At 47.9% G+C, this 18,972-nt stretch overlaps 1 protein-coding gene across 3 annotated transcripts in view; it reads right to left on the bottom strand.

Annotated features, from left to right (window-relative positions):
• EPHB1 (EPH receptor B1) overlaps window positions 1-18,972 on the bottom strand; it is a 365,030-nt gene that overhangs the window by 73,977 nt on the left and 272,081 nt on the right. Inside the window, exon 6 of one of the 3 annotated variants that reach the window (XM_054040375.1) lies at window positions 1,184-1,365. In XM_054040375.1, the coding sequence (XP_053896350.1) occupies window positions 1,184-1,365 (182 nt within the window). Of the gene's footprint in view, window positions 1-1,183; window positions 1,366-13,863; window positions 15,513-18,972 lie in introns of those variants that run through there. The other 2 variants (XM_054040377.1, XM_054040378.1) reach the window with 2 other exon arrangements.

Below are 18,972 nucleotides of genomic sequence, written 5' to 3'. Positions count from 1 at the left end.
CATTTTCCCTAAAGGTGGCCCTGCCCAGAGCAACAGTCTGTGGGTTAAATGACACAACTGCCTCCTGCAACAGGCTTTTCCTCTGAGAGATCAGGAAAGACTCTCTGCAGAAGTGAGTAAGGAAAGCAAACACATCAACAAATGGGAACGAAGACAAGTCTTTCCTTCTCCCCTCCCTCCATCTTGTCCAGTTAGATTGCAAGGTCATTGGGGCATATATGCATGCACAGCACCTAGCACAACAGGGTCCTGGTCTCAGCTGAGGTCTCGAAGCACTACCACACTACAAACACGAATGTGTTTGTTGGTGCAGTGAGCACTGTTTGTCACCCCAGGAGACATAGATTCAAATCTTAGATCAGGTCACTAAGGGAAAGTCGGTATGGCCTGTCTTCTCCTAGCCCTGCTTGTCCACGGGACAGCAGGGGTGCACAGGTCAGCACTTTAGCCGGGGAAGCTGTGGAGCAGAAAGCAAGTATGGAGGCCAAGCCATGTGGGGTTGGAATAGAAGGTGTGGAGTGGGGTGCAGCCAAGGAATGAGCCCCTTGAAGTGAATGGCCGGAGCTGGTGTTGGAGCACTCTATGCCTGGCCCTAACAAGGGGTATTGCACTCTATGGGGTATTGCTCCCTCCCTTTAAAAACACACAGAATGAACGCTTGGACATGGCTCTTCTATGGACGCGTCCTCCCATCCAGCACACTAGGCTTTGTTCAGACTCTCGGGTCATGTTGTAACTCAAGTTAATTAATTGCTTGGCCTATGCTGCACCTAGACTAGAAACAGACGTTTCTGTCCTGGAACAAATGCTGGTGGTGTGTCTGGATTAGCATTTACGATTGTCTTACAGAACTTGAGTTAGTTCACATTCAATTAACTCAACATGACCCAAACTCTAGTCTAGGCATAGCCGGCAGCAGTGTCACTTATGCCCCCTCGTACCCACACCTCACACCCAATTTACCTGCCAGGGCTGGGTGTTACCTCAACACTTTGTTGAGTTATCCCAGGACCTAACCATAACCCCACTGTAGTCAATGGGTCTTTCCACTGACTTCAGTGAGTGGTGGCTCAGGCCCATAATTAACAATCCACAACAAGGAAAAAAATACAGAAGCGTTTCAGAGCCTTGAGTGTGTTTGTCCCCACCCCAGCCTTCTTCCCCTGCTTTCTTTCAGGCTTACGGTGGCTGGTCGTGAGCCCACAGTGCTGCTGATCTCGGGGTGGCAGATCCGGCTCACCTTCTCATAGTAACGGATCTCGTAGTCCAGGATGATGCCGTTGGGCTGCTCTGGCTGAGGCCACGACAGCGTGATGCTCCTCATGGTGGCACTTACCTGGTGCATGATGGGAACTGTGGAGGGAGCTGTGGAGAAAGGAGGAAATGGGAAATACAAGAGAAGTGAAAATTAACTCATGGGCAAGGGGAATAACATGATCTGAAGAGGGGGTGAAAATAAAATGTCAGAGAGCCATCCTGGGGGGTGAGGAGGGAAAGAAGAGAATGGGAAGAAAGGAGCAAATGGAGAGAGGTTGGAAGGAAGGAGAATGAGATATTATACAGCATAATAAGAGCATAAGAACATGAGAATGGCCTTACAAGTCAGACCAATGGTCCATCTAGCCCAGTATCCTGTCTGTGACAATGGGGCAGGTGCCCGATGCTTCAGAGGGAATGAATAGAACAGGGCAATTTCAAGTGATCCACCCCCTTCATCCAGTCCCAGCTTCTGGCAGGTTAACCCTGTTCTGTGTGAAGAAGTACTTGCTAATCTGTGCTTTAAACCTGCTGCCTATTCATTAATGCAACTCACTGCACTAACACCAAAAAGAACAGGAGTACTTGTGGCACCTTAGAGACTAACAAATGTATTAGAGCCACAAGTACTCCTGTTCTTTTTGCGGATACAGACTAACACGGCTGCTACTCTGAAACCTGCACTAACACCACGTATTTAAAGGGACCAAGAGAAAACGCTTTCGATGTTGTAGAAACCAAATAACACAGAGAATTCAACCTTAAAGAATGGAATATAAAGAAAGAGGCATATGTACTGTAGCAGAGGGGGATAAATAGGTATAGAAAGCAGAATCAGACAGAGAAAGGCAGATTCAGCATATGGGTAACCAAGAGTTATGATGATGGTTTATTGTTTGTTGAAGGCCAGCAGTGCGCTTGGTGCAGCAGAGAAAATAAAGGAGAGACATCAGTCCCTGCTCCATGAGTAATCAAAATCAATCTCTAACAATAATGGAATTGATCTAATCAATATAGACAATGCTAGAAGACAGACTGATGTATGAAAAGAGAGAGAAACAGAGAACAATATACAAGCAAAAAAAGGCCATTGATCAAGACTTTCCCTCTACCCTATTTCACATAGCAGAGTGCTCCCAGCAGGTCCGGCCGCTCTTTGGGCCCAGTCCTGTGAGTCTGAAACATCGTAACACCTTCTTGCAGTAACTGGGAGTTCCAATCACAAAGGGTGCCAGGATCAGGCCCTCACACTCAGATGTACTGCCATTATTTTAAGAGCGAGCTCCCACAAAAATGCACCCATTTGCCTGTCATTGGCCCCACACCCTGATGTGTAGGGGCTGCAGGCAGGAGGAGTAGTGTGTTTGATTCCCTAGGAAATATTTTGCAAATACCTGTCATCTGGGGCAGTTTGGCCAGTTACAGACGCAAGTCATTTGCTCTTCAGCCATGTCTTAAAAAGCACCAAACACAAGTCCTCTCTGGGAGGGGTGAGTGAGCAGTGTTGTGTGTGTGTGTGCTGAATTCCACTGGAGATGGAGAACTCACCCCACCCCTCCCTTTGCTGTGTTAGCAATTGGCTTCCATGTTTATTTGCTATTATTGCAACAATATGCATGAAATGAGAGCAGTGTGTCAATAAAACTGGTTGAATATTTAAACTGATAATTATTTTTAATTAGAGATTTTGAATTCTGAGCGCTCAGTCTAACCAGGAACAGTCAATAACTCATCAGCGAGTAAAGCAGTGAATTCAGAGGACATTTCCCTGGGGTGAACAAAACACAGCTCCCACATTACATTAACTGTGACAGAGGTTAGAGCTACCCAGTCTAAACCTCTGTCAGGTTGCCTCTTGTCTGATACTTGGATTGTAACTTGTTTGCACTGGGCTGTCTTTTGTTCAGAGTCTATACAGTACCTGGCACAGTGGGGTTCTGGGCCATGACTAAGGCTCCCAGGTGCTGTTGCAATACAAATAAATTATAACAACAAAAAACTTTGGCAGGACAATATTTTCACTTAACTATGTATCCAGGCTGCTAAGTCCCCCAGTAAGGTCCCAAGGACAGGGCTCATTGAGCACCCTGAGCATGGGCATAGTTTGGGGGAGGAGGCCAGGGGGCACTGTCCCCCAAACAGGGCCAGCCTTATGGGTGGGCATCATGGGCAACCATTCATGGCTTCAGTGTGTGCAAGACGTGCCATGTTGTGTGTGTGTGTGTGTGTACGTGTGTATGTATACTCAGAAACACATGTCACTGAGTCTCAGACACACATGTCACTGGGTCAGCCCCTCTCAGACTCCTAGCATTTCACGTGCCCTCACAGACAGGGACAGGGACACACAAACACAGGCACATGCGTGTAGACACACGCACAGCTCCACTCACTCAGCTTGTTCTGGCATGACAAGCTACACCCACATAACCAAAGGGAAACAGAGCCCTCAGGGTAGGGTGACCAGATGTCCCAATTTTATAGGGATAGTCCTGATTTTGGGATCTTTTTTTATATAGGCTCCTATTACCCCCCACCCCCGTCCCGATTTTTCACATTTGCTGTCTGGTCACCCTACCTCAGGGTCCCTGTTCGAGACCCAAATAAACATCGCAGGGCAGGTGCCTGGCTCCATGGGCCAGCAGTATCCCCACTGCGGGCCCAGCACTGCAAGCCTCAGGTATGCATGGAATTTCCACCCACTCCCACCCCTCACAGCCCCACGGCCGGGCTGGCACTGCCCCTGCAAATATAGAAGTCACACTGTGCCTATGGCCCAGAGGAAAATCTCCAGAAGCTTTAGCACTTACAGAAGATAAAAGGAACCACAGCTCTGTTAGTCTATGGAGCAGCCGTCAAACTGAACCAAACCGAGTTGGTTTGTGGGTTCAGGGCAATCACCTCTGCCCCTTTACAACTGGCTCAGGGCGTGCCCCGTTAGCTTGGCTGAAGTCACAACAGGAAAAAGAAGAAAGGCCAAGCCTAATGTCAAATAAAAGAAAGAAGCAGATCTCATTAATCCCGAGCTAGCCAAGCAGGAGGCAGAATAATCCTCTCAGAGGTTCAGGGCCTCAACCCTACTCTCCACTTGAAGTTCAAAGTTAGCCTTTGCTGGGCTATGCAAAGCAAGATGGGCATGATCCAGGAACAGTGTTTCTGCAGCTAAAATGGCGGGCGATGTGCTGGAAGGCACTTGAAGAGTTAATACTAGGCCTCACCATCCTCTGAAGCAGTGCTGACTGCCTGTCTCATGTCTACATAACTACACAACAACACTTCTGTCTGTAGCCGCACAGACCTCTTTGTACTCCTTGCTCCTGCCTGCCTCACAGCGGGACACCCTCATCTTTCAGTTCAACCCCTTGGCCACATTCCAAAGTTACTCCTTTGCACTAGCTCAGATTCCCTTGTGCTCCAACTCCCTTAGCGCTCCTTACATCCCCTCGACAGAGCTCTAAGGCCGTCTAACTTGGTGTAACTTGCATGCCAAAGAACTGGTAGAAGGTGGAAGATGGTCTATGTGAAAGTAGGGTGACTTTACTGTACATCTTCCTACATTCTTTTCTGGCTCCTTGCTTTGCAAATTACTCCAGATTAGGCTAGCGTAGACGTTGTTGGAAGGGGCATACCAGCGGGTTGCTCTGTGGGAGTGTACTTGGTGGAAGGGTTTGTTTACACATCACCTCTGAATCTGGCCCTGTGAATCTAAGGGAACCTCAAGGCCAGATTGTGAGTGTGACGTTGCACTCTATATGTTTATGGAAATATGCTTATGAGTGTAAATATGACATAACTGGAATATGCTTTATGCTAGATATGCCATGTAACATATCTTTGCAAAGGTTACGATCTACTGAATATATTCATCCTATTTGTATGCATGTATCATTTTTATATCTGAAGTTATGAGCATTGGCTCTATGCTTATATTTGAAGTGTTTGCTCTAGGAAACACATAAGGAAGGTTTGGCCAACATATTGTGAAGGATCTATTCAAGTAATTGGAAGTACTTAACTAACAATGGATTTTGGGAAACGCCAATCCACATCTGAGCTTTCCTGGGAACGTTCAAACTAACATTGTAAGCAGTGGCGTCGGCCTGCAAAAAGTTGAATCATTCATGGATTATGTGACTTGCCCAGCTGGCTACAAACTCCATCTTGTTGCTGTGATTTTGCACAGAAGAACAAAGGGGTTTCCGCCCACAAGAGAGAGAATATAAAAGGCCCTGGAAGCCTTTCCATTTTGTCTTCAAGAGGTAGCCTCTCCTCCCCAAAGAGATGCCTGAAAGAAACTGGAACAAAGGACTGTTACTGTGGGGATATGAGTGATTGCTGGACCCAGGCCATAAACTACAACGTTGGTCTGAAAAGGACTGTACCTGAGATAACATCTAGTATTTGTAACTAGATCCTTAGTGTATTAAGTTAGCCTTGCATATTTTGATTTATTTTACTTAGTAACATACCTTGTTCTGTCTGTTATTACCTGAAACCACTTAAATCCTACTTTTTATACTTAATAAAATCACTTTTGTTCATTAATTAACCCAGAGTAAGTGATTAATACCTGGGGGAGCAAACAGCTGTGCATATTTCTCTATCAGTGTTATAGAGGGTGGACAATTTATGAGTTTACCCTGTGTAAGCTTTATACAGAGTAAAACGGATTTATTTGGGGTTTGGATCCCACTGGGAGCTGGGTGTCTGGGTGCTGGAGACAGGAGCACTTCTTAAGCTGTTTTCAGTTAAGTCTGCAGCTTTGGTAGCATGGTTCAGACCCTGGGTCTGTGTTGCAGCAGGCTTGCATGTCTGGCTCAACAAGGCAGGGTTCTGAAAGCCCAAACTGGCAGAGAAAACAGGATCAGAGGTAGTCTCAGCACATCAGGTGACAGTCCCAAGGGAATCTCTGTGACCGAACTCATCACAGTGAGCCCGTTACTCAACCGGGTGAGGAGTTCCAGTGAAGTCACTGGAACTGCGTGCGTAACTGCATGGGACTTTGAAGTCTGGCCCTAGCCAAGCAGTACATATGAAGGGAGGCTAAGTTAGTGAAACATGCACATCGAGAGGATGGGAAGAAAGTGCAAATTACATTAACTCTCTTCATCACTCACCCTCACCTCTGAATTTGGCTCCCCGTATTCATTCTCCAAACATTCTGAATTCCCTGATGGTGAATCTGCACATCACTCAGGCAACACGACGTGCATTTCATTAAACAAGTTAATTTCCTGTCTGGTCCTCTGGGGACATTAAAGCCTTGTGTGCTGAAGCCCGCTGAAACGTGTGGGGAGAGGCTAATCCTCAGAGTCCAAATGCAGAGCTTCCCACCCCTCATCCTTGGGGAACTGGAATGCCAGCAGCTTCATTGACAAGGAGAAACATTCCCATTACTATAAATCATCAGTGACCTCAGCACTAACCAAGCAGCAGCACATGGAATAATTTACCAAACAGCTCTCAGATGCCAACAATTTTCAACTACTCATGAGCCCACCAACACTTGAATTGTCATCTAGAGGTGTACGGTTTGGTATGCCAACCTCTTCCCCCAGCTGGTCCCCTCGGATGTTGGTGAATCCTGCTTGACCAGGGAAGAGATTATTTTTTTCTCCTGGTGGAATGTTCCACTCTGGTAGGGATGTCTCTGTTCAAAACAGATGAGCATATACTAATTCTGGGGGCATCACCTGCTGAGCAAATAAATAGCTGCATATTGGTTCTGCCCATCCCTCAGATGAGAAGCAATGCTTGTCTGTCAGATATCACATAGATTCAGAGACACTGCAGGTAGGATCTTCAATATTACACCACTCTCTCTTTGTTTATGCAAGGAGTAACATCCCACATTAATCCTAGGACTCTGGAAATTGAAGGCCACTTGAGTAGCTAACATGAAATACCTTGGTACTCACTTGTGGAGGTAGATGCACCATACCCTCCTTTACAGAGCAGCTGAATGTAGTCTATGCCCCACTCCCATGGACAGACTGGGGTTCCAAAGCCCTTGCAAAATGCACCCTACCTGCCAAGCCTTCTGTTCTACCTCTGCCCTGGACAGATACTGCCATCTGTGGAACAGACCTAATGGGCTTCTGCGTTAATCACCTGGGGAAAGCAGTGGGTGTTGCTGCTTTTTCCACTTCCATGAACACAGACCGTTCCACAGATGGCCCAGTATGATAACTGTGGTCTGGCTCCAGCCACTGACATCAGTTCCCTAACCCATCTCCCCTCCCTAAAGCACATTGGTACATAATATCAGACATATGACTCTCGCAAATTAACACAGTGCACCAGTTTGCTTACAAACAAATACCCTTATTAAAAAAAGTATCCTTATTGTATACAAGGTTACACATATTTGTAACCTCCTACGAAAGAGCTATGGAGCAGCATAACGATTTCTTAGCAGTGTCTATGACATGAGCTTTGTCTTGTTTCTTTTCCTTCTGAGGGTTGTGTCTATATACACAGTGCAATCTCTATTTGCTACGAACATCCGACCTTCCAAAAAATGTGCAAATCTATCATACCACATAGGCCAGGTTCTTTATTCCAGCTGAGTGCCACTGTGTGCAGCATGGGGCAAGGGGCATCAGGGAATCACAACTCTGATTCTTTGCCTGGCTCCGACTAAATCCCAGTGTAGGTTAAAGCAACCTGGGGGCTCCTCTAACATGCACCCACTGGAAACAATCTCCAAAGAACTGTCTGACAGCTGACAACAGCTGGAACCCACACACCCCTCCCATCCTCATCAAGCCCCCTAACACCAAGGCTGGAGTGGCGCCTTAGGGGCCAGTGACACCAGCTTTGTGTTAGCTGAAAACTCCCCCACATGGGACACTGGCCCCCTTGCACTACCAGTGTGATTTCAAAGGGCCAGAAATGTAGAGCAAATCTGGCCCTAAATAGTAATACATATCCATTCCTACATGAAGGGAGTGTGAACACTGCATGCTTAATACACCCAAGTCAGGCAATGGCAGTGTGACTCTTTGCATACGCCCTCCCCTTCCTGTGAACCCACGTAGGCTGGGACACAACTTGGGAACCCAAGTTTGCATGCACAGGTTAAACACCCATGCTGGAAACACCACCTCTATCCATGTGCCCTTCTGCATTTTTAAGAGACCATAAAAACAAGCCACATCGGATTGCCACATTGCAACCCCCATACACAGAATGTAACACCAGCTATGAAACACTTATCCTACAGATGGAAAATATATATTCTTGCTGCATGGATGAGTGAGTTTAGCCCCTTATTTTATGCTCTTCTTCCTGTTCTCGGGCTCTGAAGCTGGTGCCTCTTAGGCCTTGTCTACACTACGAGAGTAGTTCGATTTTACTTAAATCGAATTTTTGGAATCGATATTGCAAAGTCGAACGTGTGTGTCCACACTAAGGACAGTAATTCGACTTTGTGAGTCCACACTAACGGGGAAAGCGTCGACATTGGAAGTGGTGCACTGTGGTCAGCTATCCCACAGTTCCCGGAGTCCCCGCTGCCCATTGGAATTCTGGGTGGAGCCGCAAATGCCTTCTGGGTAAAAAAAAGGTGTCCAGGGTGCTTTTGGGTAACTGTCGTCATCCGTCCATCACTCCCGCCCTCCCTCCCTGAAAGCGCCGGCGGGAAATCAGTTCGCGCACTTTTCTAGTCAGTGACAGAGCGGACGCCACAGCACTGCGAGCATGGAGCCTGCTGCAACCATCACTGCAGTTGTGGCCGCTCTCAACGCCTCGCAACTTATCATACACCTTTCCCTGAGGCAGATGCAGAAAAGTCAGGCGAGGAGGCTACATCAACGCGGTGATGGCCTGAAGTCTGAGAGTAGCACAGACCTCTCAGAAAGCAGGGGACCCAGCGCCGAGAACATCACGGTGGCAATGGGTCATGTTGATGCCGTCGAAAGGAGATTCTGGGCACGGGAAACAAGCACTGAGTGGTGGGACCGCATAGTGCTGCAGGTCTGGGATGAATCCCAGTGGCTGCGAAACTTTCGCATGCGGAAGGGAACTTTCCTGGAACTTTGTGAGTTGCTGTCCCCTGCCCTGAAGCGCAATGACACCCGGATGCGAGCAGCCCTGACTGTCCAGAAGCGAGTGGCCATAGCCCTGTGGAAGCTTGCAACGCCAGACAGCTACCGGTCAGTCGCGAACCAGTTTGGGGTGGGCAAATCTACCGTGGGGGTTGTTGTGATGCAAGTAGCCAAGGCAATCGTTGATGTACTGCTGCCAAAGGTAGTCACCCTGGGAAACGTGGAGGCGATCATAGATGGCTTCGCAGCGATGGGATTCCCAAACTGCGGTGGGGCCATAGATGGAACTCACATCCCTATCCTGGCACCGGAACACCAGGCCAGCCAGTACATTAACAGAAAGGGCTACTTTTCCATGGTGCTGCAAGCACTGGTGGACCACAGGGGATGTTTTACCAACATCTACGTGGGATGGCCGGGCAAGGTTCATGACGCTCGTGTTTTCAGGAACTCTGGTCTGTTTAGACGGCTGCAGCAAGGTATTTACTTCCCGGACCACAAAATAACTCTTGGGGATGTGGAGATGCCTATAGTCATCCTCGGGGACCCAGCCTACCCGCTAATGCCCTGGCTCATGAAGCCCTATACTGGCGCCCTGGACACTGAAAAAGAACTCTTCAACTACCGGCTGAGCAAGTGCAGAATGGTGGTGGAGTGTGCTTTTGGCCGTCTCAAGGGGAGATGGAGAAGCTTACTGACTCGCTGTGATCTCAGCGAAACCAATATCCCCATTGTTATTGCAGCTTGCTGTGTGCTCCACAATCTCTGTGAGAGCAAGGGGGAGACCTTTATGGCGGGGTGGGAGGTTGAGGAAAATAGCCTGGCTGCTGATTACTCTCCTCCCGATCCATGTTGGCTTGGTGCATTCGGGTCAAGTTCTCCCGCCACTGGGTCTGCTGTGCTGCCTGGGCTCTGGAGCAGGCTATAAGCTCCGAGAACATGTCCTCCCGTGTCCTCTTCTTCTTATGCCTAATCCGCGCTAGCCTCTGGGAGTGTGATGACAGGCTAGGTTGTGAGACAGTCGCAGATGGGGCTGTGGGAATGGGAAAAAGGGAGTGAATTCCTCAGAAAGATAAATGTAGTTGTGAACAAAGAACATAGTCTTTCTCTGTTAACAAGACCATGCACAGCACCTCTCACATGCGCACTCAGCACAAGGTCGAATTCTCGGCCTTCGCATTCAGTGCCTGGGGTCTTCTACAGCACATTTGAGAAGCCTCTCAGGAGAACGGAATTTCTGTTGCAGGCAGACATGGTAAGCCGTAGACTTGTGGCAGCTTAAAACTTTAATATTAGCAATGGCCTCATTTCACATTGAAATCAATGTCGGTCCCTGCTGCCAGCAATTCGGCAAGCAGGAAGTCTGCTCCTGTCCCACACCCTCGCGGCTGTCCCCGGGAACGATCCCTTTCGGCTGCCCCTCTCCCGCCTCCACCGCATGGCTGCAAACCAGCGGTTACAGTTCTGTAAAGGAACGGCAAAGCAGTCCCAACACTAACATTCCCCTACCTCATTCAAAGCAGGTCATCATGAGCGACATCACCCTCATGAGGATCTCTGACAGCGAGAAAGAGAGAATGCTCCGGGAAAGCCTGCAAAGACCAGGGCCGTATGCCGCCATGCTGTGCAGAGCAATGATTCCAGAGTACTTGATAGTCTCGTGGCGTGGCAACGTGTCCTACTACGGAGGACCCAATAAGGCCGCTCTCCCCAAGAACCTAATGCAGCGGATTTCCAATTACCTCCAGGAGAGCTTCCTCGAGATGTCACAGGAGGATTTCTGCTCCATCCCCGGACATATAGACCGCATTTTACTGTAGCTGCTGTAGCAGTGACTAACCAGTAGAGCGGCTTGGGCAGGACAATCATGCAAAACCGGACATTGCTAGATTTTTTTTCAATAGTTGCACTGCCCATGACTGAACCGTTAAGCTAATCAAACTAATCATGAGAAACCCATTTTTTAAATTGTTAATATTCCTGTTCTGTTACAAATAAATGTTTAGATTTTTACAACACTTACTGGCTGATCCTTCCCCAGATTCTGTGTCCGGGGTAACGGCTGGGGAGGGTTGGTAGGGGATCTCTGTAAGGGTGATGAAGAGATCCTGGCTGTCGGGGAAATCAGCGTTGTGAGCGCTGTCGACTGCCTCGTCCTCCTCATCTCCTTCCTCATCTTCCCCGTCCGCTAACATGTCCGAGGATCCAGCCGTGGACACTATCCCATCCTCAGAGTCCACGGTCACTGGTGGGGTAGTGGTGGCGGCCGCACCGAGGATGGAATGCAGTGCCTCGTAGAAACGGGATGTCTGGGGATGGGATCCGGAGCGTCCGTTTGCCTCTTTGGTCTTCTGGTAGCCTTGTCTCAGCTCCTTGATTTTCACGCGGCACTGCGTTACATCCCGGCTGTATCCTCTCTCTGCCATGTCTTTAGAGATCTTCTCGTAGATCTTTGCATTCCGTCATCGCCCCACACAGCGATGAGATCCAAGACTTCCCGATCAGTCCATGCTGGGGCCCTCTTTCTATTCTGAGATTGCACGGCCATCACTGCTGGAGAGCTCTGCATCGTTGCCAGTGCTGCTGAGCTCGCCACGATGTCCAGACAGGAAATGAGATTCAAACTGGCCAGACAGGAAAAGGAATTCAAATTCAAATTTTCCCGGGGATTTTCCTGTGTGGCAGTTCAGAGCATCCGAGCTCGTACTGCTGTCCAGAGCGTCAACAGAGTGGTGCACTGTGGGATAGCTCCCGGAGCTATTAGCGTCGATTTCCATCCACACCTAGCGTAATTCGACATGGCCATGTCGAATTTAGCGCTACTCCCCTCGTCGGGGAGGAGTACAGAAGTCGAATTAAAGAGACCTCTATGTCGAACTAAATACCTTCGCGGTGTGGACGGGTGCAGGGTTAATTCGATGTAACGGCGCTAACTTCGACATAAACGCCTAGTGTAGACCAGGCCTTAGGGAATTCACTGAATTGCAGACTCCTGGCTCTGGGAAGCTGTCAGTGTCTTTCCCTTCCAGCAGGAGATGTTTATGGTCCAGCACTGCCTTTGTTTACCCAGCACATTTAATCCTTCATTTTTTATCTTTCCACATCCGCTCAGAGAAGATGTTAATTTTCTGAAATTAAACACTTAGCTTGATTGCTGTTTTGTTAATTGCTGCATTCGCAACCCCCCTTGGTGCTCCTGCCTGTTTAACATGGAGAATGCTGTGAAAATGATCAGCACCAAATTGGTGCGCAGGTGGATGGATGGCAGCTCCTAAGCCGCTCCATGCCTACTTGTTCCCATGCAGTGACCAGCCTTGATCCAGCCAAGCAGAAGCACTGGACCACACTAGAGAAAGGCAAATCTTTGAACAGCCATGACCGATGCAGGGTTACAGAAAGAAGCAGGAGAACTGTTCTCCCCTTTTACTAGTTTTGGGATGCATTTGGAAGTGGGGGACTGAGAGTGTAGACTAGAGGCCAAGAAGGTGTGATGCAAGCTTCCCGGAAGCTTGCCAATACTCCATATGATTGACTGCTCCTTGCTATTCTAGGCTCAGTTCTCTCTTGGGCAGTGGCTGCAAAATGTGCCAGACTCCTTGGTGAGTTTCTAATGTTCAGAAATAGCTGTTCAGGTTAGGATGACCTCACAAAAATTATTTCACTTGTTACCTGCAATGAATTTGAGGCTAGGCCAGCAGGATCTTAGGCTGTAAGAAGAGAGATTACTGGCAAAACAAAGGAAATGCAGATGCCATTATCCACGCCCCTTCTGAGCATGGCATTCCATAAGAATGTGCACACTTTGTAGAAATTCATGGAAGTGGGGTTAGACGAACAGAGGGCTGGCAGATCTTTGCTCCGGTGATAGGCTGAAGCGCTCCAGGGCAGGGTTTTCAAAAGAGCTCAGCATGGGCCTTGCTCTGCTCTCATTCAGGTGAATGGCAAAACACCCACCAACTTCAATAGCAGCAGAGGTAGGCCAGTGCTGAGCCCTTTTGAATGTTCTACCCTGAATCAATCCAGTTTGGAAAGCGGAAAGCTTTGGGGAGAGAGAAATCTTCTTTCAGGTCATACCAAACCCAGGTCTTGGAAAAGGTACTGTTTGAACTAAGCAGCACCAGGAAACCAGGTAGACATTCCTGGACATTGACAAATATCATAACATGAAGATTGTAGGTTAAATACCCACCGCCCCCCAGGTATGACATCAGCACGTGTCAAGGCTGCATCCCCACTTTGAACTTTAGGGTACAATGTGGAGGCCTGCATGAAAACTTCTAAGCTTAACTACCAGCTTAGCTTTGGTCCGCTGCCACCATTTCAAGCTAATTCCCTTCCCTGGGAAGCCTTGAGAAACCTTTCACCCATTCCCTGGTGAATACAGATCCAAACCCCTTGGATCTTAAAACAAGGAGAAATTAACCATTCCCCTCCTCCCACCAACTCCTGGTGAATACAGATCCAACCCCCTTGGATCTAAAAACAAGGAAAAATCAATCAGGTTCTTAAAAAGAAGGCTTTTAATTAAAGAAAAAGGTAAAAATCATCTCTGTAAAATCAGTATGGAAAATAACTTTACAGGGTAATCAAACTTAAAGAGCTCAGAGGACTCCCCTCTAGTCTTAGGTTCAAAGTACAGCAAACAAAGATAAACACTCTAGTAAAAGGTACATTTACAAGTTGAGAAAACAAAGTAAAACTAAGATGCCTTGCCTGGCTATTTACTTACAAGTTTGAAATAGGAGAGACTTGTTTAGAAAGATGTGGAGAACCTGGATTGATGTCTGGTCCCTCTCAGTCCCAAGAGCGAACGAACACCCAAACAAAGAGCACAAACAAAAGCCTTCCCCTCCCCAAGATTTGAAAGTATCTTGTCCCCTTATTGGTCCTTTGGGTCAGATGCCAGCCAGGTTACCTGAGCTTCTTAACCCTTTACAGGGAAAAGGATTTTGGAGTCTCTGGCCAGGAGGGATTTTATAGTACTGTACACAGGACAGCTGTTACACCCTTCCCTTTATAGTTATGACAGCACGTTAGGATCTTTCACTCCCAGATGCACTGGTAGAACCCACATCATTTAGGTTCAAGGAGAAATGGAGAGTTACTTGAACACCCAGCCATATTTCAGGTTGGCAATGAGATACACAGCTTTATGAGGGTAACTCTTTTTCACATGCTGATCACCATATTTGGGGGTGGGAAGCAATTTCCCCCCAGGGTGCAGTGGCAGGGACCAGGCAGAAGTTGCCTTCCCTGCAAGCACCGGGGCTTGGTCAGCAAGCCCTCTTTGGTCAATTTCCTAATAGTGCATCAGGCATGTACTGCCCCTTCTGCCCTCTCTGTGTCCAGGGCTCTCCTGGGGGGGAGGTGGTGCTGCAGAGCCCCTGCTCTGGGCTGTGCCTAAATGCCACTCTTGAGCCTGAATTGCATAGACATGTGTGCAGACTGGATGTCTGAGTGACATCTACCTGAGTGACTAGCACACAAGCCACATTATGTAATATGGAAACTTATTCCCCCCCACAGATGCCCAGTGCAGAGGGAGGAGAGACACGGTTCATGCAAGTCTGACAGCCGGTGCCCAGCTCCTGGAGTCAGAAGAAGAGCCATCATGTCACAGAGAGTAAGAGTACTCTTTGCAAAAGTGTCGGTTTGACTTAGGAACCTAAGTCCCACTGAAAACCCAGAAGACTTGAGGCTCCTAAGTCATGGTGGTGCTTCTGAAAAATTTACCCTCACTCGCTTCCCTGTACCCAGATTTAAACTCAGGTTCTGGAGTCAATTATTTCTCTGAGAAGTGGAACTTATCCCAGGGAATGGAAGAGCAAAGCACAAAACCCACTTCAGCCTCCTTGCTGAGAGACAGCAGCAGAAAATTTAATAACAAAGTACTCTAGTTTGCTCTCCCTTGCACTCTGGCAGCCCTATTAGTTTCAGTGGGGTTGGCTAGGCAGGTGTAACTCAAGGCAGATTTTGGCTTAGAACAGAAATGTCTAGGAAATTATCTCTTATTCTTATTCCTATCTCTTCTTTTTCCCCATTCCCCTCTGTTCTCTTTTTCCTTCTCTCCTTTTAATTGTCCTGCCTTTTCCCCTTTCTCTTTTTCTTCTTCTGCTAGGTCGGTCTGTTTAGCTCCTTCAGCTCTCCCTCTGTTGCAGCTAGTGCTATGGTTTGGGGCGGTCCTCAGATGTCTCCCTCTTGTGCAGACTAGAAGAATCACAAAGGAAAAGGGTCAAGACTGTAGACAACAAGCACTGTGGGCCCTCAGAAACCTAGGAATGAGGCTCTGCATGAATAAGTATTGGAGAAGATAGACAATGTATGGCTGAATATTCATGTATATGGAGATATACCTATCTCATAGAACTGGAAGGGACCCTGAAAAGTCATTGAGTCCAGCCCCCTGCCTTCACTAGCAGGACCAAGTACTGATTTTTGCTCCAGATCCATATGTGGCCCCCTTAAGGATTGAAGTCATAACCCTGGGTTTAGCAGGCCAATGCTCAAACCACTGAGCTACCCCTTACCCCCCTCCCCCAAGTATTTGGATGGGAGATGGATGGACAGAAGGACAGATGGGTGGATAGCGATTATAGGAGAAAGGGGGGATAGATCACTTGATCATTGCCTGTTGGTCCACTCCCTCTGGGGCACCTGGCATTGGCCACTGTCGGTAGACAGGATACAGGGCTAGATGGACCTTTGGTCTGACCCGGTACGGCCGTTCTTATGTTCTTATGTATGATTGACGGAAACATATATTTATGGGTGAATGGGCAGATAGATGGTTAAGATAAATGTACAGATCTGGATGTTCTTATGGACTGGGGAAAAGGATTCAATTTGTTTCTATTAGAAAGATTTAATTGGTCTCACTGAAGTGAATTGATAGCATATACTAGACAAATCCACAGCATAACATTTCTTCTGTCTTTTCCCCACATTTGGAGTCCATTTCCTTCTGTCTCCTATGCACAGTTTTAAGAGAACCACATGCAGCTTTTGAAAACAGGCATTTTCATTGACAGTTTGCAGACTTAACTGACTATAATAACATAGCTTTCAGTATTTTCTGTCTAGACGATAATACATCCAGTTTAGCAGTATACTGTGCTCTTAGGTCAGTAACAAAAAGAGGACTCACTAAAATAAAATGTTAACCAACACTGACTGATTTGCTACAGAAGCTGCGCAATCATCCTGCTTGTGCATTCCCATTAACCTCTTTTTATCCATCCCCCCTACTCAGCACTCCAGTCGCAGCCTGCTTAAACAATTCCTGAATGTTAAAACCTCCTGTGTGGCAGCCAAATATTTATTTCATGTTTGTGGTCCCTCAAATATTGATACCACCCTAATGCATCGAAACCTAATGCATTTCAATTAGGTTAGTACGGAGGCCTTCCCAATACAGTAGACATATTTCCATGTTAATATACAGGCTCTGCTATAGAAATAGAGAGGGAGGGAGAAAGAGATGGATGAATAATAGAGTGAGTGACAGGCAGAGACAAAAGAACTATATGAAAGAATAGCTGGAAAAATAACAAAGGCAAGCAGGAAAAGTTCCAGCCGTGAGGGGATGGATGGACAAATCAGTGTTTTGGACTATGTAAGTCTTGGGCAACAGAGTTCAGTGGTATCCTGCTTGCTTACATCAGGGCTAATGTTGGCCCCTCTAGTAGCCTGACTTTGAGTATGGATGGATGAGCAGATGGTCAGGTGGGTGAACTGCAGAATGGATGGAGGGGAGGGCAGGAAGAATAGCTAAAAGGCCGAGATACAAGCATCAGGTTTGACTGCACATGGTTAAAGAGAGAGAAGTGACAGCCAGGCACAAACATAACATGACAGTCTGACAGAATTGTTATTCCCAGGAGCTGGGATACTAAAATATTTACGCCAGGTTTCTGCCTTGCACGCTCCCAGGAGAGCGCAGCTAACAAAGGCTGCCCGTGTTACACGTTCAATACAAAGCAGAAATTACCATCGCCTTTCTGTTCCCAAACCAAACAGATTTCCATCACTGTTGTCTAGTGTTTCCTTCCTTGCACTTAAAGCCAGGGTCACCAACTGGTGGCTGCTCCTCCCCCACCTTCCTTTCAGCTCCCCCCCCCCCCCATACAGTACATACACACTGCACAGACTGGCCATCTGGCCACCCCAGCTCTCCTACATCAGTTCTTTTCCTCACCAGCCAGACAGTTTGCAGCCAAGAGTCCTCTGTTAAAAAACAATGCCAGGTTCTAACGTGAGGAGGGAGAGATGAAAAAAGCTGAAGAGGAGGAAGAGAGGGCAAGCGAGAGAAGGAAAAACGAGATTAATGGCAAAGGAAGGAAAGAGAAAAAGCAGAGTGGCATCAGAAAAGGAGCAGAGAGGAAAAGAGAAAGAAACAGAGGAGGAGCAAGTGAAGGGATCGTGCATTGTGCTTCCCTCCTGATTTTAGCACAGGGATCACTGCCACATGTAGAAATCCACTCCACAGAACTGCTCCGATTTCATCCACTTTAGTGATATTGGTCATGGTGCCCCATGCCCACACGTCAGACCTCACCAGCATGAGCTGGGCACTTCTGGACATGACCTCATTGGAAGAGTGGGGTTTTAATGCCGGTTTCACCCCAGTGTCTGTACCAGCCCCAGAAAACCCCGCCAGGGGACACTAGTGCAAAGCAGCCACCGGGTCCCTTCCGCCTAGTGGCCTGCAAGGTTTCAGCACTGTCCAAAACGTGGAGGAATCTGTGCAGGAAATGGATATGGTCAATGCAGCTATGGGATACACTGACTGAGTACATCCCTCCATTAGCAGTGCCCTACTTGGAGCCCTGACTGCAACTTTCAGCTCCTTCTACCCTAGCAGAAACCCTGAGAGCTGGGGAAAAGTTGTTCCCCTACCTTCCTTCCATGGGGGGCTTGAAAGCCCCCTGGACTGCAGGGTCTTGGCTAGCACACTGCATTTTAAATTACACCTCCCTGCATGAGCAAGCATGAACCAACCCCTGGGTGCTTCTTACTGCATTGTTGGCATTGGCTCTGAAGCTGAGCTCTTGTTTCAGTCACAAATCCACTGTACCTAGTTGTGACACCCCTAATGCAATTCAAGCATCCTCATTTACTCAACACCTTGCAGCAGGGAAGTCAAACTCCCTCTGTAGAGAGGGCTGAATTCTGGGTGTAATTCTGGCCTTTTGGTCAAGATATAAATGTAGGAATCTATACTCCACTCAGTGCCCAGTGGGGCTCCCACCATCAGTGGCAGGTTTGCACCAAGATCAGGAAAGAGTCTGCCCTTTATGTAGGATTGAACGTTCAGTCGTCAGCGTCGTTCATTATTTGCTCCGTGAGTTATTGTCCACTCAGCATCACCTACCGTGAAAATCTGCTCCTCTTGTGTCTGTCTACGCTGCAGCTGGGAGCATGCCTCCCAGACACACGCTAGCTCTGCTCAAGCATGTGCAATAAAAATAGGAGTGTGGCCATTGTGGCATTGACAGTGGCTCAGGCTAGCCACTTGAGCTTAGGGCCAGGGAGCCAGGTGGACCTGCACTTGAGTAGCTAGACAATGCGACAATGTTCACACTGCTACGTTTAGCATGCTAGGCTGGCCAGAGCTAGCGTGCGTCTGTCTATCCAGGCTGGGAGGCACATTGCCAGCTGCAGTGTAGAC

The sequence above is a fragment of the Malaclemys terrapin genome, chromosome 9 (genome assembly GCF_027887155.1).
Source record: "Malaclemys terrapin pileata isolate rMalTer1 chromosome 9, rMalTer1.hap1, whole genome shotgun sequence".
Classification (NCBI taxonomy): Eukaryota; Metazoa; Chordata; order Testudines; family Emydidae; genus Malaclemys; species Malaclemys terrapin.
Note: the sequence above shows the minus strand (reverse complement) of the source record. Positions and strands in the feature narration are given on the sequence as shown.